The sequence below is a fragment of the Lagopus leucura genome, unplaced genomic scaffold, assembly GCF_019238085.1.
Source record: "Lagopus leucura isolate 7727_CA_CO unplaced genomic scaffold, USGS_WTPT01 Super-Scaffold_100157, whole genome shotgun sequence".
NCBI classification, from domain to species: Eukaryota; Metazoa; Chordata; class Aves; order Galliformes; family Phasianidae; genus Lagopus; species Lagopus leucura.
Genome location: NW_024962334.1, coordinates 19,386,102 through 19,409,756, shown reverse-complemented (window position 1 = coordinate 19,409,756; position 23,655 = coordinate 19,386,102). Strand labels below are relative to the sequence as shown.

General features: G+C 43.9%; 1 protein-coding gene across 1 annotated transcript in view; it reads left to right on the top strand.

The window, feature by feature from the left end:
- The first annotated feature begins 8,352 nt into the window (after positions 1-8,352).
- Positions 8,353-23,655, top strand: part of SNX10 (sorting nexin 10) — a 33,603-nt gene continuing 18,300 nt past the window's right edge. The window contains 3 exon segments of the mRNA XM_042888759.1: positions 8,353-8,492; positions 8,494-8,540; positions 13,020-13,114. Coding sequence (XP_042744693.1) covers positions 8,353-8,492; positions 8,494-8,540; positions 13,020-13,114 — 282 coding nt within the window.

The following is a 23,655-nucleotide window of genomic DNA, read 5'->3' as shown; positions in this document are numbered from 1 at the left end:
GGATTTGTAGACTAGGGCAGGCATTGTTAGCCTCTGGTTCCTCCTTCCCCAGGTGGTTTTCTTCAGGTGCACTGTTCTGCATGTAGTTAAAGTCTGTATGGAGTTTTGCTGCAAAGTCAATGTCAAAAAAAGCTGAGCCTTGAGTCAGCACTCATCAAGGCAGAACTTTCTGTAGAAAAAAATGTATTACTTGGACAGAATGAGACTGCTCAATCTGAAATACAAGGAATGCATCAAGTGCTTACTTTGCCTTTTAAAATAACAATCAAAAGGCAGGGAAGTAATTGTGATGTTGGTTTTCCTGGAACTGCAAAGCGTTGCTTGTAGTAAATGCATGGAGAAGCTAAAAAAAACTGAAACCATTTGCTTTTTCCACCGTCAAGCCTCAACAACTGAAACACTTCTGCTTACCTGAGTGCCATTGCAATGTCAGTAGTTACAGTATTAATCCACAGAGACGTTTAAGGCTTTTGCTTTAATAGAATAATGCTCCACAGATCTCTAAATATTTGGGAGATTGCATTTGTGGACTTTCCTTTGAAATTCTGTTACTACTTTTAATTGTTGCAGACCCGAAGATGCCATGTCCGTCAGTATTGTGCACGTCCTGCTTAGGAAACATATGATATGCACCTTTGGGGGGAAAAAAAGACAACTTGTTAAACCTACATTTTTTTTTGTAGGTTTTTTGAGCGAGGTGCTGACTCACAGCTGGTCCTACTCTTCCAGCGGTAGTTCAGGATACAGTTGCTTTAAGCATTTAAACATGTTGCTAGGTGTAGCAATTAAACACCTCCTGTTCAGCTGCTTTTATTTCAAATGCTGTGGCTAAATCTGCAAGCCAAACCATTGGCGCTGGTTCTCCAGGCTGTACCTGCACAGCCCACACCTGGCCCCATGGGTGCTGCTTCCCAGCACTCTGCACCGCCCTTCTGAATGCCACTAACCAAACAGTTCTTCGGGTGTGTTGGCCCTCGGTTTGATGGGTGACCCGGAGGCGATGGAAGATGCCATAAGCCTGGCTGCTATGGTGTAATGCAGACAGTCGTAGAGAAGAGAGAAAAATGTTTCTGTACAGCCTTGTGATGCTGTTGAGAATGGCTGAGAAGCAGCGCCCAAGAGTTTCAAATGCGAATGGCCACTTCTTCAGGATGGTTCCAAGTGCCAATGCCCCTTCAGGAACCCAATTCCCCTTGTTGCATGCTGATCTGTTTGCTTCCAGTAGATCAGCAGCCAGAGCCGATGTGAAGGACTGTGCCTTCAGTGAGGGGATGTTGTGTTGACTTGGAGGGAAAGGAAGAGCCTGGGAAACAAAGCAAACAATTTGTGTTTAATATCTACTGCTTAAATATGGTTCACAGTTTGAATAAAGAGGCCTTGGTTCTCTTTATCCCATGGCAGACACAAGACCCATACTGAACACTGGAAATGTAACAAATATCTAAAAAACTCTTAGCAGAGAAAAGCTGTTGTAACAATCTCTTATCCACCAATAATGCTTATGGGAAAGAGCTGCTTCTAGAGCTGATCTCTGTGGGAGTCACAGTTGCCTTCCTACCACTGGTTTCATGACTGCTGTTCGGGTTGGTGGTGGTACAGTGGCCTGAGAGACACAAGTTGCTGTAGGCTTCCTTCAAGTGGTATCAAAGCTGCTTTACTGAACGCTTGGACAGGAGTCTGGAGCTGCTTGTTTCATCCAAGACAGCTGTGGGGCAGCAGCAGAGAGTGGAGGTGGATTCCTGCAGGCTGCCTGCTCCACTGTGGGGCTGAGTGCCAGGGGATTCCATTGGTCTGCTGCATGAGATCCTTAGGAGAACCCACAGCAAATGCTGGTAAACATAGATTTGGGAAAGCTTCTCAATGGTTAGAAATGGTGCCTCCATAAAATGCAGGTATTTCAAGCTGGTTAAAAGATTATGCCTCGATAAATCATCTCCAGGAAGGTTTTTGTGCTGAAGTTGCACTGGAAGCGGTTCCTTTCGCTGCAGTAGCACCAGTGACCGCTGGGCTGACTCATGGAGCTGAGCTGGTGATGAAGGCTGAGGGTGCTGCAGAGCAGCTAAAGAAAATGATGCAAAGAGCAGAGGGAGCTTTACCCATTCGGGCAGAATTACGATGCCATATTCTGGGAATATTATGCAGAAGAAGACATATGGAGTATTTCTTGTTTCTTTACATTATTGTGATAAATACTGCAACACAGACTGTTGCAGACTCAGTTTCTCATCCCTCACTCTTTCAAATAATATATATGAATTGCTCTGTATGTAAGAGATGCTGTTGTTTTGAAAAAGAGACAATTTGATTTGATAGGCAGTGCATTGTAAAGGCAAAAATGAAGCTAAATGCAGTGCTAAAAGTCAGTTTTGTAGAAGACAATGTATGTGCATAAAGCCAGCAACTTGGGAGTAAATTTTGAAGACAGAAATGCACATTTACTTCATGGTAGAGGAGAACTGAACTCAAAGGGCTCTTGCTCTTCCTTATGATCCTCTGCATTGCTCACCATCTGAAACAGCTGAGTTACAGCTGCTGCAGGCTGCCTGCTGCTGTGTCTGCTTTGAATAAGGAAAAAAGGGAACCAACTTCTTGTCTGCCCCTCATACCTCACCGCTCAGACAACACAGCAGGCTCTCATGCAACATTTGCATGCCTTCCTGCTTCCTGTACTAGGTGAGAGCTGGGCTTTGTATCTGTGCCATTGGTCTGAATAGAGGCTGATGTACCAAGGCCTGAGCTCTTTCTGACATGAAAGGCAGTGTGCTCTAAAGGGGCAGGTGAGAGCTACAGGTGTAGGAGTGCTGACGTGCTCCCTGGAGAGCAGTTAATTCCAGCTGTGCCCCCAGTGCTACACGACACACCCCCGTAGTCAGAGTGTTGGTGTAGCAGAATGCTTCGGTTTAAGTCATACAATGTTTTTAGGGAAAAAAAAATCTTTGCAAAAATACTTTTGTTTCCTTGCTTAAATGTGCCAGTGAGATGAGAGAGAGCACCCCAGAATAATTTGGTTGAAATAAGGGCAAGTACATGGGAGGATCTCATGTCAGAAGCTGATCTAAGATGGGAGGCACTGCAATCCTCCTTACCTGTGTTACTACACCAACAAATCATAAGGCCGTACCAATGAGCTTTGTAGCAATTTGGAAGTTCTTACCACTCTTTCCGCTGTAGAAGTTATGCTAATATCCACACTGGTGAGCATAAGGCAATTAAACAAAGCAAAGGAAATATTTTGGAATGTGGAATCAGAAAGAAGTTAGCCACAAGCAGGACCTGAAGACTCCCTCAAACATCTGAAAGCATCTCTAATTCAGCACTATGTACTCCAGGCAAACCTGGGCCTGAGATTTTTGGCCATGCAACACATTGAATAAAGCCCCTGTGAAGCCACTAAGAGCAGACAGGGTGTTGATGCTCACCACAGGACCTGCTCATGCAGAAAACAGCTACAGCAGTGGATCTGTGTTGCTTCAGGTCCTCGGGGGACACTTCCTTGCAATAAGTATACAATAGCATGGGGTAGCCCAATACACAAGAAAATTCAAATATGCTAAAAGCAGCCAAAAGCATCCGTTGTGGACAGGAAGTTCATCTCTGGGCTCTGCTGGGTTTCAAATCCCCCCATACTGGATCATTTCACAGGGACCAGCGTACACAGATTAGTGCAAAGCAGTGCAAAGTGTGCTTCTCCTTCACTGTAAATTTGCAAAACAAATAGCAGCAGGAGGAAACCAATACATGGGGCTCACTACTGAAAGACTGAACTAGGTCAGCTGAGATAGACCTAAAATAGAGTCCAGAAGGATTCTGATGGATCATCTCTGGGTGCCATGGCTCAGTAGATTTCATCCACGTGGACTAGAGAATATTCTGCTGCAACGGGGTACTGAAATCCAGCTCTCCACACCTCCTGCCCCACCGTGGGCTCCTCCACAGCTGCACGTGGAGACCTGCTGTGTGGTGCCCATGGGCTGCAGGGGAACAGCCTGCTCCAGCACGAGCCTCTCCTGGGCTGCAGGGAACTTCTGCTCTGCACTCAGAACAGCTCCTGCCTTCCTTCTGCACTGATCTCGGTGCCTGTATGGCTGCTTCTCTCTCATTCCTCACCCTTCTCTCCCAGATGCTATTGATCAGCAGTTTTCCCTTTTCTTAAATCTTTTCTCTCTGAGGCCCACCAGCATCATTCATGGCTCAGCTCTGGCCACCAGCGGGCCCTTTTTGGAGAAGCTGGAGCTGCCTCTACTCTGACATGAGACAGTGCTGGGCTCTTCTCACAGAGGCCACCCCCACAGGCCCAACAACCAAAACCTTGTCAGGTAAGCCTCATACTGTACCATAACATACTGTACAATCACATACCGTTAGCATTTAGCTTACCTCTTTCTTTCTTACTAAACTAGACATTACAACACAGAATTGACATGAACCAATGCCAGAGAAATGCAACTTAGCTGACGCGTGTCAATCTGCTCATCTGCCAGATCATTAACACAGACCAGAGACCTGGTCCTTTGCTGCCAGAGTACCAATGGGAAATGTTCTTTCCTCTCTCCATCTGATTAGAATAAGTGCACACCCTCCAGCTGTTATGAAAAGCGCTTCCCTCCCCATTAACACTACCATTCTGCCAATAATGCCAGCCCCAGTAAATCCCAATCTTTCCCAACCTGCTTCTCCTCATTACATTGCTGCTGCTGCTTATCACCTAACTCGCAACTCGTTTTCTTCCCCTTGCTCCTCTTAAAATATCTACTGTCAACTCCACCCCTCCTGTCTGCATTCATCTCAGATAAAAAGTATCAACCCAAACCTCTCAAACCTCTCAAAAAAATTTGTCCCTCCTGGCTTCGACTCTGCTCCAGGCTCTCCCTGCTTCCTACTGCTCCCGGCTACCTTTTGCCTGCAGGCAACAAAAAGGTGTCTTAACAAATAATTGCATGGACACTATCAGGAAAGCCACTGCAGAAGTTGCTGCCCTAGGCCAGCCCCACCTGTCCCTCTGGCTCTGAAGAGTCCCAGAGGCTTCAGAAGAGTGGTGAAAATTGTGAGTCAATCTGCCAAATGAAACAGATGCTCATTTAGCAACACACAAATGCAATCTGCTTACTGCAGGTTCCTCTCCAGAACTGATAATGGCTGGTTAATTTTTTCATGTTTTTTCAGATTTGGAATAAATTGCACATGAAAAATTTCATGGGTTTCTTTGCATCAAAAGAAAAACCAATTTGACATATTAACTGAGAGTATTTGGACTGGGAATACTGCAAGTTTGTGCTTATTCCACCTGTTTGTCCCAGTGCATCAGGACAATGGTGGGGAGCAAAGAGTAGCCCACATCTGCAGACTATGTGCCATGGCACATCTTTGCACTAACTAAATGCCAGCTCATGGCCAAGACTATTCAAATCAGAAGACAAAACTGCCATCCTTAGGCAGTCTGACCCAGATGCCTCCCACTCAAGGCTTACACTTGACCGTGGCTGGCTTGCAGGTACTGGAAGCACAGCCGTTTTCAGAGGACAAATCTCACTGAATCTAAGCTCTGTAGAGATACTGATATCTGCCTTGACTACAGAGGGCCAAGGGACCAGAAGTCCCTAGAGTAGGCAGGGAAAATAGGGCAGGCAGCAACGCAGCCTTGTGACTTGCATCTCAGTACAAAGAGCCAGAAGCAGGAGAGGAAACTGGGAAATAAAAAGATAACACTGTCACCATCTGAAATAATCCTAAGTATCAAGCAGAATCTGAAAGCTGTATATTCTACTATTCAAGCCCTAGATGCTGACTTTGTCAGTCTGGGGGATCTGTGCACATAAAGATTGTGACTCCATATTATTCTGTTAAATCTGGCCTAGAAAAGCAAAAGTAGACAGAACCCAAATAGCCCAGAAATAAAACAAGGAAACAGCAAACACCTTGTAAGAAACAAAGTTAGAAGGGAGAAGGGAAAGCAGAGTCTGCATTCCTCTGCTGCTAAATAATACATAAAGGAGGAGTGCCCTTAAGAATGCTGTTGTTTGTTTCACTGTAGCTCTTTCTGATCTTTCTGATGGTTTTCAGTTTTTAATGGAGCATTTTGCTTTGCTGGACTTGAAAAGACGGCATACATTTCATTTAGTTTCCATTATTTGTTCTTCTCACATGATAGTTTTCTTCCTCCTCACACTAGAAACACGGAGGCCACATTTTAACCTGCCTTCATAACAGATATAATACAGAAAATGGGAATTATCTAAGGGGGGGGAGGGGGGGGAAGAAACAAAATGAATGATCCTTTTTCATGTTCCATGTAAATACTAACACCTTTCTCTCTCCTCTCCCCCCGGGGCCCCCCCCCCCCCTCTGTCTGACCCAATTTTGCTTAAGCAGAATGTTTCTCCGAGGCAGGCACTTCTGAGACTGCAAACTTAGCAGATAGTACTGAACATGAGAGCACTGCGCTTGGAAAATCAAGTTTAAAGCTACTATACTTGTGGCATTAACATTTCTGGTGTACTGATAAATTGCTTGTTCTTTCTCTTCACCAGAACTTCTCCCTTAGCTGTGCTCACACAAAAGAACAAAGCAATTCCTGCACAACTGTATATCTCAGGACATCTATCCAGCCTGCCTAAAAGAGTATCATACTCTTCTGAACGTTTTTGCATATGTTAAATCCCTTCCTGCTATACATAGCCAGTAAGGGGATACAAATTATTAGCAGGACGCCAGCAAATGTGTTCATTCCATGCTTTAGTGCAAACAACCTTGCCAAATCCAGGATGATTCCCACAAGAGAACACAGTCACAGGACATTTTTGAAGAGTTCCCTTCTTTTTCTCACTCTTAATTCTTGCACCTCTCACAAAACCAAAGCACCAAGCACTTTTTAAAACCGCAACCTGTAACACAACTGCTGCCATCATTTATTTGTGGTTCCTGGAAGTAATGCCTAAGAAACCCACGCCAGAGTTTGAACAGAAGACCCACCCTTCACACTGTCCACTTCAGCAGGTTTGTATTACCAGTCTGGCACCACCCCTGGCTGGAGAGCAGCTTCTTATTGCATTTCAGGCAGAACATTTCTTCTGCACATCCTGGGAATGCTCCGCAAAGAGCAGAAAGGAAGACCTCAGATAACATCAGCAGCAAACCTCCACAGTTCCCACCAGCACTACAGCTGCACCCTGAGAAACTTGGAAAAACCTTGGTAGAAATGCACTTCTGGGCTTCATGTCGTGACACAATGCCACCAGTGTGACAAAATGGACAAAAGCAGCACAAGAACTTCACTGCAAATACACAGGTAGGCAAATTCTCTGTTTAAACTCTGAACTGGCAACAGAACTAAATCATCACCTTCCCCTGTTTACAACAGTTTTACAAGGCTTGTCTCCCTCTTCTATCCCTTTCCTCAGAGTATTTGTTTTCTCTTTCTACACTTTGGTGTTCTTCCTATTTGTCTTCCTCTCTTCCCGTAGTTTTCCTAGGATGCTGTATTAGGGTTCTGTGATCACCATATGTATGCTATGCTGCTCACTGCAAACCACCGACTCAGCAAGTCCTGATGGCTTCCAACCTCCTTTCTTTCGTGGAAGATACACACCTGCACACCACAGCCTTGTGGAAAAAATCATGTGGATTAGCGGCCGCATGTCTCACACATGTGCAGAGATAACTATGAGAGATTTATAGATCTGACTGATAATCATTTTTGTTACACTAGAGGATAAAAAGCTCTGCTTTCTGGAAAGTAGATGATCCCAAGCAGCCCTGAAGAAATCTGTTTAATTGCAAGTTAGTCCATGCAAAATTACACATTCGTGTATCACTCCTGGAATCCTCTGTACTTTGTTATTATGGATGCGTTGTGTTCTTATTGATCTCTACACCTTTCTGTATGGGTTTGTTCTTATGGCTATCTGGCTGAAGTCGTTGGGTATTCTGCTTTACGACAAATTAATAGTAATTATTTTTCTTTAGCAAGATTTTTTATTCCAGGACTTTGCTACGTATTTTCAACTCCGATGAGAAAGTTCAGACCCCACATAAGATGGAAAGGCCAAGGTAAGGCTCTGGGCTTTTCAGCACGCAGGAAGGAGGTAAAAATACATTCAATCGATTCTTCCTTTCTGGAAGGCAGAGGAGTTGCTCAGATTCTGTAACGGTACACGGGTGAGTGTGTTGCAGCCCTTCAGACACACAAACCGGTGCCACTTCTTGTAACACAGAATTATCGCCTTTCTTTCCTCTAATTAGCGTACATTCCCTTAGGCTGACAAGCGCGGGGCTCCTCCCTCACAGCCTGCAGGGCTCAGCGCTGCCCCGTCCCGCCCCGAGGGATCTCGAGGAGGAGAACCGCGGCGCCAGGTGATGGCGGCGGGCAAGCGCGGGGCAGCTCGGCCCCGCCCGAGGCCGCTGACGTGCGCTCCGCCTCCCGGCTTAAGGGGCGGCGGCGGCGGCGCCTCTGTGGAGCTGTGTGCGGTGCTGGTTGATCAGCGGGCTGCTGGTGGGGCTGTTCGGGCCGTGTTGGTGTCACCGCGGGCGGCTTGGCAAAGACGGTAGGGTCGGGGCTGCAGCTCCTGTGGGTCGCCTCCTCACGGCTGCGCGGGGTGGGATCGTCCCTGTGGGGTCCGTGGCTCTGGGACCCGTGGGGCTGCTGCCCGCGCTGGGTTGTCTTCAGCCCGTGTTGCAGGGCTACGTAGCGGCTCGTTTCGGTGCTGGCAGTAAGGAACGTTGGTTTACGTAATTAATGTCCTTGTTTTCAACCAACCCGTTTATTGCCCGCTCCCTTCGGCGCTATCGGCGTTATACTGACGCTCAAAAACTCTGCGCGCCCGTACCTAGCGTAAATATAACGTATATAATGGCGTGTGGCGTGTTGATCTGTATTAACGTGCTGTGCCTTCCTGTTAGTCGGGGACTGCCTTCGTTTGTGTCAGCGTGTTACAGCGCTGAAAACCCGAGCGCTGTGGAGCACGTGGGGAAGGAAGGCCGGGCCGCGGGGCTTGGGCCGGGCGCCGGGATGGGCGGCTGCCTGCTCCGCTGGGTTCTGCGCGGGTTGCCTGGTTGTGCTGAGTGCGCCCGCAGGAGACGCGTGGTCCACATCCTCGCAGCCCCTCCAAGTGCGTGGCAATGCCGGGTAAACATTGCCCGACTCCTTCGGCAGTGGTCGGAAGGTAAAAGCGGGCTGGAGTGCTGTGTGAGCCCGCCAAGGGCTGGCTCTGGTCCATCCAGGTACTTTGGGGTTTCCACCCAGCCCGTGGCCGCGTCACCGCCGCCCATGCGGCTGGCCCTAACGTTGCACAGACTCGCTTAATAACGGCACAAGTGAAACAGCGGCTTGAGTTCGTGTTTCCCAGTCCTCTTCTGAGGTTGGCAGGCACTGGGTGGAGCAAAGAGGACGTTCTTCCTATGAGTGCTGGGGGAATTGAAACTAAAAGTGATGTCGGGACAAGCTTGAGTGTCACAAGCTAAGCATGCCTCCCTGTAGCAAAATGGAAATGCTACTGTCATCTTGGTAAGAAAAGGCAAAAATAACTCAGCCTATGATATTATGGAAGTTTGTAATGACTGACTTGAAATCTTGAAGTCTGTTGTTCACTGTGCGTATGTTATGTTCAATCTAAGCAGGCTTTATCCTCAGTTAATTTCAATTTGAAGAACTTCTATCTGTGCACTGTACTCACATTAACGTACTTTTAAGGGCTTGTAGTCAGTGTGAGCTTTATGACTGTTGTCATTCTAAATTTTGTGTGTGTATGTATGTATATTTAAAGGAGATATATGTTCTGTAAATGCTAAGTACTAACACCATAGTATTTCCAGTGCTATAGTGTAATTAATTAGGAGAGAGCGGTACCCAGAAGCCTTATTCAGTTGCCTTGTGGTGTAAAAGCTGTGCAAACACAGGCAGAAAGGCGGTTGTGGGTCCCAAGGAATTTGTGAAATAAACAGAAAGCAAGAGACTTTAAGTACAGACAAAAATATTTGTTTAACAAAGCACCTCTGAGTGCTCATACAAGTGGAAAGCCCATTATAAATTACATTGATGTTGTAGTTCTTATTTCCTTTATGTCTCTCTGTAGCTTAGCTGCTGTTAATGTGAGCTGCTGGATTTAAGGATTAATGCTTCTACACCACTGAAAAGCAGCAATTGCCAGCTAGTAGATTCTCCTTCCTAAAGTGAGCTGTTTTGTGACTACCAGCTGCAGTAGTTTTTATATAGTAATTGGTTTCAATGATGTATTTTTTCTTTTTTTTTTTTTAATTTTAAGAAAAAAAATAAAAGCTTTTGCTGCAGTCAGTCAGGAATAGCCCTCTGGAAGGCTGCTGCAGTACTACTACAGTGTTCCATGAAATATTACCTGGGTCCCATCTTGACAATCAGTTTTCTGTTTTTTTCCTTTGTTCTTTTCTGGATGGTTGTGTGCCTGTAGCACTGCATGGCTTCCAGCATAGAAACAATGTTAGGTCTGATGCCAGTGGTGCTGTGCTCTGCTCTGCTGTGGGTTCCGAGTGCCCTGGGATTTCCCATTCAGGTCAGGCCGAGTAATTCTCACGCACAGGAGATGGAGCATGACATCAAGACGTCAGGTGAGAAGTATGGCATGATGCATCTTCTGTCAGTGCCTGTCGTCATCTAGCAGGGACCAGTAGCATTCTGTAAGGTGGTAGCACTGAACAGGTGAGGACTGGAACACCATAAAGGCAAGGTTTGTGCTCCTAGAAATTCTTACAGAGCTCGTGCTGCTCCAGCACGTGACACTCTTAGAAAATAGCTTTTCCTGCTTGGAGAGGGTCATGGCAGGTGTTGTTCTGAAGTTTCCCACATCCTGTTCCTAGTTGAGCAACCCCAGTTATGCCAGATAGGCTTGTTTCACCACTTGTTCTGCTCTGCCTCTGATCCTGTGTAATAAAACATAATTGTCAAGAGCACTGTTATAAAAAGTAGGGCCGTTGTGACAGTAGAGTGGAATCAGGCTTGCAGACCCTTTGAGCAAAAATTGATTAAAGAGTTTTCCTAATTGCCATCATTTCAAGCAACTGAAACCTTCTTTGCTTTGATCATATAGCTTTGTAACTTACTCATACGAAAGAAGGAGATGCTTCTCTGTTGGATTGTGTGGTGGGTTTTTTTTTTAAAGTAAATCCTGAAAAAGACAATGAGTGTTTACTCGGCAGTGTAGACTGTTTGAGGAGCCTTTCTGTGCCTTGTTTGGGTGAGCAGGTAGGCAGGGTAGGACAGGTGCATCAGTGTATCATGGCTTTGCAATGTATCACATGGGTCTTACTTCCGTGCATCTGGCATGTAGTGTGCATCAGCTTTTGGTTTCTGTAAACAGAGAGATATAGGAGATCTGGTTAACTTAGGATATTGTGATTATTTTTTCTTTTCTTAGAGATTTTGCATCTTATTGTCTGAAAAAGATAACTTGGCAACTTGTGTTCATCTGGTACTGAAAATACACGAGGAAAGAACAGTTGTATTCTCTAGGAATTTCCTGACTGTTTGGCAGAGTAACTGTAGAGATAGAGAAGCAAGTCATGCTGTGTTTGCTTCTTCATTTAAAGAAAAAAGTTAAAGCAAACTATATGCACTAGTGCATGGTATTTTGCACTGGATTTCTGTATTGGTGGCATTACTTGCTACATCTAGGCAATATTTAAGTATATAAATGCTTTTAATGAGCTTTTTCCTAGCTTAGGGGGAAAAAAAGTGATTTCTTTATTTATCTATATGGTTATGAAACTTTCATGATTTGCTTGTATGTAGGAATGAAGAAGGAAAAATGAAAAGCTTACTTCAGTAGTGGCTGCATGAGTGGCCACTCCTCTTGCAGAGAGCAGCCCATCATCATACTCTGCTTCTCAGCAAAAGCTCTGGCTTGCACACAGCCTTGATCAGCCACAATTTGGGCTCTTGCAGCCCAGTCCTGTGGGAAAGGAAGAGCAAAAGGAGAGGCTGCAAAGAGACCCCAGAGCCGAAATGCCTTGGAGCAGTCCAAGTCCAGAGATTGACTCTGTGATGGGGCACTGCTGATGGAGCAGGATCCCTTGGGCAATCCTTTCATACTGTGTGCAATGCCTGGTGAGCATCCACAAAGATGCTGAGCACTCATGTCTAGTTATCTGTATCTTACTTGTCCAAATTTCGGCAGGATGGGGGATCATTGGGAGACTTGAGAGAAATGTACCAAGGAAGTTTAGATTGGATCTTAGGAGAAATCTTTCCACAAAGATGTTGCTCAAGAGGCTGCCCAGGGAAGTGGTGGAGTTGCCATCTCTGGAAGTATTTAAGAGGTGTGTGGTTATGGCTCTCAGGGACATGGTTTAGTCTTTGCTTTGGTAGTGTTAAGTGGTTGGACTTGGTGATCTTGAAGGTCTTTTCCAGCCTAAATGATTCTATGATAATCCAAGTAAGCCAACACAAATGGTCTTCGCAGATACCTTAAATGCCTGAAGACTTTGCTGGGTGCATTTCCCATGTAGCATGTGCTAGAGAAGTAGGTAGCCCGTGCTCTGTCTTCCATCCTGGCTCCGTACTCACCTGCAATACACATTTCTTCAGTGACTAGGGGATGGTTGTCTAGATGATCCTACCTTGTTTATTTTCTTCTGTTCTACTAACAGCTGCATTTAAGCAGGTTTTGTCTTGGGACTGGTATTGTGCAGGTGTTGCTGTCAGTGTCTGTACGCTCACTGTCTCACTGGCACTTCAGCATGAGTCATTTCAAAGCATCTCCTGGTACCTGACAGAAGAGGTGCATTTGTTGATAGAACTGAACTTGTAAAAACCTGTACTCAGAATGACCTCATATGTCTGCCCAGGAGGATGCACCTGCTCCATCATATTCATGGCAGCAGTGTTTATGACAGGCACAATGGCTTGCCACAGAGAGCCTTGGCAGGGTGCACACTGATGCATTTAATTTATTTGAAAATAAACCGGTGATGATTTTGTTGCAGATCTTCTCTTCCAGTGACTTGTTTTGTGGCTTCAGAAAATTACTACTTCCTCTCCCTTCCTTTCCTGCCAGAGAGCTCTCTAGGAGGGCATGCTCACCTGGAAGTGTTCTACACTTCAATGCAGAGCAGGTGATTCACACTGCAGCAAAGCGTCTGTTTTATTGCGGTGAGTAGTGAACCCTGACCTTCCTGTGCAGTGCTGCCAACACGTTAGGCTCTGCAGATTCAAGTTCCTGCTCCTCCTTTGCCTCAGGATGCTACCTGTTAGCTTACTTTGCCATGTTTGTACACCACAACCACGGGATTATAACTCTGGGCCTTCTAATAGCCTCATCATTTTAATTGCATAATGGGAATGTGTGTTTTTTTGATTAGTCATGACTCTGGTACCTGTTTGATGAGTTTTTCAGCTATCTTCCCTGAAGGGAAGGCTTTGTTTTCCCAAGAGCTGTGTGCTGCTTCCCGGAAGAAATGAAATTCTACTAATGAGGCATTAAAAGTCAAGGTTGTAAGTTGTGTGGTTGGGAGTGTTTACAGGGAGAAGGGAAACAGCTAAGAAATACATTGCCATGAGCACTGAGCGCAGTAGAGAATCTTGATAGTGCTGCCTGTGACAAACTGGGCATTCATATATGTGTATAAATAGTTGCATTAGAGCATGGTGTCATTGAGATTACATTTGCTTTGAGAACAGCTACATGTATGCTTGTGGTGTGGAGGAATGCAACTCCAAAATACTCTCATATGTCTTTAGATGTGAACTGATGATGAGCCCAGCATTTAATGACAATGACATGAGCTGGTCTGCTCCCCAAGAACTTATGGCTGTCTTATATTCATTATGTTAGATAGGTTGTTGTGAAGATTAGTCTCTGTGTAACTGTGGAATTGACTCAGGAGGGCTGTTGGGGAGACAGGAAAGCAAATCTGTGATAAGACACAAAGAAGCCCTTTGACTCCCATCTGCAGACAAAGGTGGGGTCTGCTAGGAAGGACGGCAGCCAGGAGCCTTACGTGGTTGCTATATCTCCCAGGCAATGAAGCTGGCTTGGGGCAGCGAGACTGAAAAATCAGAGGGGATTTCTACCCAAAATACTCCTTCAGGGGATTTATGAAGGACTGTTTTATGCAAAACCACTAGGACTGAGCTGTCCTAGGCTCTGATCCTCAGAGAGGTAACCTTCTGACTGCTATTTCACTAGTGATCGCGGGCAGATGTGAGAGGAAGATCTGTTAGGCCTGCTTGCCAGGAAGAGAGTATCTATCCCCTGTGTTAGCCCCAGGTTAAATCTTACAGTAGGGGTGGAAGAGTCTTGCCTACATAAGGTCTTCAAGTGAGCTTTTCACAGCTCATTGTTGATGCTTCAAAAATTCTGTTTTTCTTTTGCAACAGACTAGCCTGTTCAACAACCAAGATGCCCAGTTGAATTCACTGCCAATACATTCTTAAATGTTTAACTTAACTGTTAGAAAATCTAGTACAATAAACTAGTGTAATATATGAGCACAACTGCACATGAAACAGCACTAAGTTTTTGCAGTAATGATAGGCCATCTGATGATTTCTTTAGCAGAAGAGAGCATTGGTGAGTTTCCACTGTATTAGAGGTTGGACAGACGTGGGGCATCCAGCTGGTCAACTTAAGACCTAAGAATCACAGCAGTTTGAACAGAGCTGATCAAAATGCTTGGTGAGTTTGCAGTGTTGACTGAATACATGTATCTTCTCGCTGCTCTGAGATGCAGGTACAGTCACTGTTCAGGACTGATTTATCTCAGGATGTAATTACCGAACTGATTTTTATTTCTGACTCTGTGCCCTGTCCTTACCAGCTATCTCACTGGATGCACACAATTAGGCTGGCAGTTCTAATTTTGTGGTTATAGCCAGGACTGTCACTTTTCTCTCAATTTCATTCAGAGGACAAGACCAAGCATCACACTTCCTTGCTGTGATTGGGTCACGCTTCACAAAAATAACTGTCTTAGTAGAATACGGAAATCCCCGACAGGAAGAAAGCCAAGATAAAACATGCACCACTGTGCAACAGCAATTCAAGCAGCAGAGAGCCTGAGAGCAGAGAAAAATCATGTGATAAATTAAAGGCATCTGAAATGAGCATGAATGAGAAATTTCTGGCATGTGAGATCCAAAATGTTACAAGGAATGAGTCAGGAAAAAAAACAGGTTAGATGATGTCAGCATTTGCATTTATGAGATTGAAAAAGAAATGTTGAAGTAAATCTGCATTGTGTTTGCTGGCTTCTGTTACACTTACTCAGCGGCAAAATATAGCTTCCATCAATCCTTCTTTCCTGTGCTAAATAAAATTTGTTATTACCAAATAGATAGATACCTGGGGGAAGATGGTATCGTTAGGGTGGTTTAATTTGTTTTGATGAAATAAAATTTTCCGTTCCTGTAAGAAATGTTAAGTTCTGGAAGAAATAAAAGGATATATTGTCTGAACAGGGACCCTTTTCAGATACAGCATGTAAGATCTTACAAGACCAGATTGGAGTCTGTATATCTTAACACCTATTCACAAACCCTTTCTTTTTGCTTTATAATTGAGCTTGCGTGTGAGTCATTCTGCCAGGCAGCAATATGGTGTCAAGTTCATGCAGTTCAAAGCGGCTGTAGCGTTACTGAAATTGGAGATCTGTGACCTGTACTTCACACTGTAATTCATGCAATGTTTTTTGGAGGGTGGTAGGAAATTGGTGATTTGATTAACTGTTTGATTTTTCATGTTCCTCTGAAATGAATGAAAGGTTCTTTAACCAAAGACCAAATCCATTCTCTTGATGAAACAGGTCTTAATAGCCAGCAAGACTGCAGCAAAACAGAATGGCTGGGCTGGTAGGGGGAAAATAGCAGAGTAGTATTTGCAGGGTTATTTTCTGCCTGGTGGCCATAAAGAAACATTTTGCAGCCGAGTGGAGTGAAATCTTGTAGGAAAAGAGTAGTTAGCTGAGTATCTTGACAGTGACAGCTGGGTCAGAAATTCAAGCGGTGACTCTTGGTAGCATGTGTCTAATGTTGTGCTAGGTGGGATGGCCTGTGAATTCTGTTGGGGATTGGGAAAGCTCCTTTTCTTCTAAAAGCACTTGAAGACAATGTCTTTTGTTTACTGCTCAGCACTGAAGTACTTTTACTGCTTCTGGGATGCAAAGCCAGTGATATAAGGTGGGAAGTAAGGGGTTTGCTTGAGGAGTGCTTTATTTTTGTTGACATCACTGTGTAGTCCACAGCACTGTGGGCAGTGCAGAGTTAACTTAAAAACACTGATGGTTTTCACTTCTAATGAGTAGATCCTCATGATTATTTGCTGGAGGAAGGTGAAGCAGAAAACCAGCAGGGTTTATGAAAGGAGGCTGGACATACTGCAGCCTGAACGACTAAAAGTTACTCACCCTTCTGTTTGTATGTACTTTGTACAAAGGGGAGCCCGTGACTCCTCTCCTGAGTGCAGTCACATGAACCCCAAGCATTAAACTGGACAAGGCTATCTAGAAGGCATCTGCTTACTCTGGGTTAGCCTGGAGTGACTGGGTGGTCACCAGCTTTTGAGTAAGATGCAGAGGAGCTAAAACTGAAGTAGGGCAGATGCTGGTTGTGGGCTAATCTGTTCTAACACATAAAAGCTGAAAAGAGTCAATCTGCTGGTGCTGAAAACTAAAGATAGCTCCTTCTGTGGGCACTGTTGTGTTTGCACTTAGTGTAACACTCCTGTGTTACCAGGTGTGCCAAGACTGCTGAGTTCAGCCCACAAATAGATTGCCTGTCCCTGGCCCTTAGGATGGTTTTGCAGTGGGGTGTGAACCGTCTAGTTTGGCCTGGAGCAGATGACTAGGCTGGGATTTTCAGCTGACAGGACTTGTGGTTCTTAAATGGTATTTATGTGAGAGGAGCCCACTGCTTTTCCTGTAATGGATGTACTTCTGAGGTAGGTTGTTGATTCCTGTCAACAAAAGCAGCAGCTCTGTCAAAATGAGGGCTGTGTACCCAAATCCTGTAAGCAGCAGACTGCGTTACAATGTGGTGGGTGTGGCAATGCAAAATGTCTTATTTTATATGTATTATATGTATTAATGTGTGCTACCCTTATATGCTTTCTGAATACTTTCTTCAAAACTGGGGAATAAGATGCAGAAATTAGACTTTTTCTTGCAGTCTGGTGTTCCACTGCAAGTCACCTCTTCACTGTTGGGCTATGTCCAGCTACTACGGTACCTGTCTGTTAGGTATGGCTGTTGTTATGGCTATTCTGAAGACCGCAGGCAGTTTTATTACATAAATGAGGTAACATTGCTTTCTGCTGCTCCTTATCCTTTCATTGGAAACAGCTGTAGCAAACTTCCCTTCATGCTTTGGAGTGGGTTTACTCCATAGTTTGGTCCCTTCATTCTTAGGGTTGACATACCTTTTGGGAACGTGCATGGTTGGATGCCTGCAGGCATAGGGAACTGCATGTAGGGATGCAGCTCAACTATCTGCCGGCTGTTGATTAAAATTCTTTGGGTGTTCTCTGCAAGTGTTGATGTAAGCAAGGCCTAGAATGCGGGAAAGACCTTGATGTATTTAGATATTCGCGATCTCTCTTTTTAACGCATTGAAGCCTTGGAAGAAAGTTTTGTGTCGTACTATGATGGGGACAACCCTGAAAGGACAGCTGAGGAGTTTGCTTGTGATTGTGTATGACTTCTGACGGTGACCAAGGTCACAAACACAAATCATAAACTGCTTATTTAAACCGGGGGGGGGGGGGGGAAGACATTTAGTCATATTTTCACAGTTAACTGAAGGTGGGTGAATGGATAGTTCTTGGACTGAAGATCCACATCTATGGCTTGAGGGGAAATGCTGGCTACATGGAGTTATCAAACAATTGCAGAGCAGACAGGCACGCTGCCTGTGCCATGGGCTGGTGGTGGAATCCCAGCTACAAAGACCTACATAGAGCACAGCTACTATGAAGCAGCCAGAAGGGCTGTGCTCGGGTCCCCAGCCCAAACAGAAGCCTGAGGCTGGGAGGTGCAAGTGGCTCTTTCTTGAAATAAAATATGACTTAGTAGTACTTAAGTATTATTCCTCAGAAAAACGCCACAGTACTTGCTTTGTTGTGTTTGTGTGGTGTGTTTTGTGTGTTGGTTCTGGCTTTTTCTTTTCTTTTGTTTTCTTTTTTACCACAGGAAGCATGGCAAGTTGTGTTACGTATCTCCTGGTGCTTGGGTGGTGGTGTTGGCAGTTGTAAACCTGCTCTGGAGGTTTCCTTGGTTACGCAATGTAGAGCTGTCAGAACTGCATACTGAAAGGAGCAGGTGTTGTATTAACTGTGTGAAACTAAAGAGTAATAATAAATACATAAGAAGCAAGATAAAAACTAGCTTTGGTCACAGCAAGAAAGTGTTTTTATCAGATCTGGTGTTTCCCACTGACTTTTTTTTTTTTTCTGAGTACTTGTTCATTTCTCTGCCAGTGGAAAGTTTTTGACTACAGAAGGCCTTCTGTTCTCATCTGCAGGCAGCTTCTCTCCATCAGTGGGGTAGGGTTTTTTTGCAGGTGTTTTAAGCACACAGTTGAACTGCTCTGCTTTTCCACCTTCTGCTTATGCTTCAGGACATCCTTTAACATTGGTTTTGCTGCACGGCGAAGTCCTTTATTCAGTGTGTTTTCAACTGTCTGTAGAGCTTTTTTGGACTTGCTGAAGTCGGTGGAAAATGCAGCTTTGGTGAGCATTGAGATCGATTGCAGTGTAACTACTATGTTGATAGCCTGCTTGCCTATAGCACGTGTAATGGGAAATGCATTTTACTGTTCCCATTTGTGAACTTCAAACAGGTGTGAGGTCTTATATTTGTTTCCTGAAGTGAGAACCACTGATGTTAAATTAACTGAGGACAATGTTTGTAGTGCTGCAACTTAAAACGTTTCTTCTTTCGGTTCAACCCACGCCATTCTGTGTCTTGGTTAGTAATTACATTCAAGGTTGCTGAAAAGAACATCCCCATGTGTGCATACGAGTATCGGAGCACTCTACTTCCAGTAATTCCATTTTCCTATGGCCATTGTATTTATGTAGGCAGTATATGCACGCCAGCCAGAAATAAATCTGCCTCGTTCTTCCTGTGTGTATGTCCACACGGGGCAAGCTGACTGTTTTGTGCAGCAGCAGAGGTGGTTAAGATTTTATCAGGATTTCCAGTGAATGAGAGGATTTACACTATGAGTTAATGACAGGATTTTTGGATTTGGCCTAAGTATATGCTTCCCCACACGGAAATCCTAAATCCATAAATGTTGTCAAACTTAGCCTGAGTTTTATCCAACATGCAGAATCTGAAAGGTTTGTCAGCATTTCTCTCTGCGACAGAGAGAGTTTAGAGAGGCTTTTTGATTCTGCCAACTTCACGTATTCTCTGCAGGGCCACCCAGGTAACTCTGGTGTCTCCCAGACCCTGCTGTAGTTACAGTGCTGCCTCTGCTTTATTTTTTCAAAGGATAAGCAGGGGTGTCCACTGCAGGTGCTATTGGGAGCTTGGTGTAGATCAGGAGTGCTAGGATGAGCGCTGGGACACAGGGTGATTGCCAGGAGTATTGCAAGTATCCCCAGATAGGGACTACACCAGTGTTTCTGTCACTGCTAAGCAGAGAATCTGCACATCATGAATTGAAAAGGCATAGGAATGGGATCATTTTAATAAATAAATCCTTAGTTATGGTGCAAACATGTTTTCTTCCACGGTACAGAATGGCGCGTGGCTCTTCCTGCTGTTTACTAATGTCCAGCAAAAGTAATAATGACCTTTGAAATAAAGATGAAATGGTAAGCTGATGTCTTTTTGGTGTTTTTTTTTTATAGGTCAATTTAGATTTTAATACAAGACATTGAAGATGACGCCAAAACACGAAAAACAAGTAAGTGACTTAAACTTTAATAAAAATGACTCTATTTTAGGTGGTTGTGAACTGTATTTCGTTAAGATTTATAGTTTGTCATCTGATATCCATCAGATTAAGTAAAATAACTGGTCGTGGCAATTTTAACATTATTCACTTTAATGAATAATTCCAAGGAAGCATATCTGTTTCTTCCATATAGCAGACTAAATCTGAAGTCAGAATGACCTTTATCTTTGGAGTACATCCAGTTAGAAACACTCATACATGGGGGATTAGGCTGAGCTGTGTTAAAGGGGTACAAAGCATAGTAATAAATAAAATAAGACAGATATTTTAATGGCTACTGATGCAGTCTCAGTTACCATTAATAATCTGCAACCTAAACTTTGTTCATTTTAGAATACTGGAACAAAAATGAAACTGATTTGTTGCATCAACTGAGAAATGTAATTCCCTGCCTCCAGTCTTCTTCACTTGTGTAGGTTTTGGCTGATGTTAGCCAAAGGAAGGCAGTCTGATGGGGTATTTAAACATCATCTGATCCTTCTTTGAAATTGCACAAAATGCAGCATCACATAACTTTTTTTGCTTGTCTGATGGTGATTTCTGGGTCTTTGTGACTTCTGTGCAGTTATCTCGTTTTTAGGATCTGGATTAAATGAAATTAAGATGGATCTCTGTATTACATGGTGAATTGTGATTCCTGCTTTGCAGGCCCGGTAAATTTAGTTGAGCAGTGCCAACAGATTAAGTGGGATTAATGATATGTAACTAATTAAAGCCCACCAAATGATCACCCACTTTGCCACCACTTCTTCTGTAATTATATTTTAAATTCTTCAGAAGTGGGTAAAAGCTGAAGATACAAACCAGGTTTCGTTGACTTAAGTCTCAGTACTGAAATAGTAGACCTCAAAGACCACTCAAATTCAGGAGAGACCAAAGTCTTTCATTTGTGACAGTATCCCTGTCTGCTGTTGCTCGTAGGCTGGTACTAATGGACAGCTGTAGGTAGAAGATTTCTGAAAGCAACAGGTTTTTTTTTTTTTTTGAAAATGATATTTTTCTGTTCAAACCATGCAGTTTCAAACGATTTAATTTAAATAATATATTAAAATGAGCTCACTGAAGCATTCAAGGATGTAAGTTGACTTGCAATTAAAAAATGTGTGGATGAGTCTTTGGAGGCAAATGAATTTTAGTGCTAGTGGTGGCAATGGTAACGAGGAGATGGTTGGACTAGATGATCTTACAGGTTGTTTCCAACCTTGTGATCCTATGATTCTATGAATTTTCTGATGAAATTAAATCACTGCTAGTTCTGTAGTAACGCTGTGGGCCAGGAGCATCTCCAAGCCACTGGACAAACAGGTTGATGAAGAGCAAACCCCGCAAGCAGTTTTGAGGAAGAATTCCTTTGAAATGCTCAGCTGCTGATGCTTCTGCTGTGCTTCATGTAATCAGGAACCTCAGGGATGCTGTGCTTTTTCCTTTCTCCAGCACTGTTGAGTAGGCTCCAGGACTGGTTTGTTTTTAACAAGGTAGTAATGAAATGTTCCTGTCTAACCAGTGAGCAATAAGAATTGTCTGCTTCAAGCTAAGATGCCTTCTGCACTGGAGGTTAGAGTGAAATGCAGAAGTGTGAGAAGCTCTGGCCTCAGCAGGCACATACAGAAAAGGGAACATGAATTCCATAGCGGTGCTGGTCTCATACATAATGGAGTTAGATTTTAAGAAACAAGCTGAAGCCCTGGCTCTGCTTCTGCTATGATTGAATCAGCAGGGAGTCCCTGTTTTTTGTGGTTTGTTATAGCCCAAACCAAACTTAGTTATGCAGTAGCTATAGCAGTCTATCTGCTGATTACTGATTTAGCAGAGAATCTCAATATGATCTGATTATTGCAATAGGAAGCCCACATACTTTGCTGGAATCAGGTAATGAAGAGCTTAAACTGACATGCGCCAGGGTTAGCACACTGTAGGAAGAGTTGAAGGCTGCCAGCAACCAGTATTTTGCAGGAGCAGCACCTTCTGGGGAGTTGATTTTTTTTTTTTTTCTTTTTCTTTTTACCACTGCTACCATCAGTGAAATGGGGAGAATAGAGAATTTGCACTTCTGATATTTTGTCTGTCATATGGGCAATGTGATGCATTTATGTCCTAAATAGCAGAAATAATGTCACTGTTCATAGAAGGACTAGTGTCTTCCTGTCTCCTTAGATTATCTGAGTGCTATTAAATCCCATACTTTGCTGTCAACTCTCAACCACTTACCCCTCAGGCAGAAGCTTCATATACTTGTGTTAGTAGCTCTCCTCCAGTGTCTGAGCCTTCTTCAGGAAAAGGATTTAATGAGCACCAGCAAATCTGCATGTGTGCATCTGGACAATGCTGAGTAACTCGTTCCTTAGCTTGTGTGCCTGCTCAGGGCTAATGGATTTTTCCTACCTCTCTCACCTGCACGGCAATTCTGGACAAACAGTGTTGTAACAAACCTTCTGTTTGACCTGATGTAACGTTCTGGGAGTGGGGGAGGGGAAAAATAAAAGAGGTGCATCTTCTCTTTCTTTCTCTTTATCCACAGTGAGTGTGGCATAAGACATTTACGTGGTCCAGGAATGATGTGTTTTCTTCTTCATGCTTGAATTGCTAAGCTGCAGAATATTCTGGAGTGATGCACTGCCTTTCATTCAATATTCATTGCATCAGGGAGAAGGGAAGGAGACGACTGCATAAGTGGCTCAGACACTAGGATGGGAGAGAAGAGCTTGGATTTCAGATGTCTATCCAGTCAGTCAGCAGATTTTTTTTTTTTTTTTAGGAAGTAATGATTTGAGTGAGACTTCAACTCTGTCCTGATCAGTGTGAGCCACAGATACCTGCGTGTTCTCTTTGGCACAGTACCGATAAACTCACAGTTTCAACAGTTTTTTACTATCCAGCCTCCATAGAGAAAAGATTGCAGCACTCTCAGTGTGAAATGCCTTGTGCAATATGTGGTTGATCCTTTTGCTAATGGACATCCTGATGGGGAAACTCTTCTTCTAGGAGGATTCATGGGAAATAATGTTTTAGGAGTTATTGACTAATCAGATGCATATCCGTGGCACCACAGAGCATGAGGTTATCACCTGATAGTGTCTAGAGCATGGAGATTTGGACTAAAATGCAGCTGGAATAAATTAAGCATGCAGTCATCCTGTGCAAGATGATTTTTATTCCTCCATCTCGTGGTAGATTTTTCCCATATTAAAAATAGATATTTCCATGTCAAATTTCCTGTTTTCCTAAAGAGAAAATAAAAATAGACTTCTCAGAAACACCGTTTTTTGTGGTCAAGTTCATATATTGGAGCTTGTGGGTTATGCTTTACTTCAGAGCATTGCACTGCATTGTTGAGGGGAAAAGGAGATTTAAAACAAAGAAAAGTCTTGTTTGCCTCAGCTGCTGTTATGGTATATTCCTCCTTTTGGAGCAAATCCAAATGGGAACATTTCGGTCTTCAGTGCTTGTGTCTACATAACCTTAGCACTGCCCTTTTCCTCTGTCAGCATGCCTGTTCCCTGTGCAGGACTGTAACTGTATGTTCAAACCAGACCTTGAGGTCACATTGGCTGTTTTGTCATTTATGTTTGACCCTAACCACTTGGTTTGCTTCAGTTCTTAAGGACAGAGTAGCAAAATGCCACTGGTGCCTAAGCTGGCAGGTACAGAAATCACAGTTGTGAATTAAGAGGCATATCCTGACAGAAGCTGCTCCACTCATTCCTGGCTTTCTGAGCAGTTAATATACTTCTTTT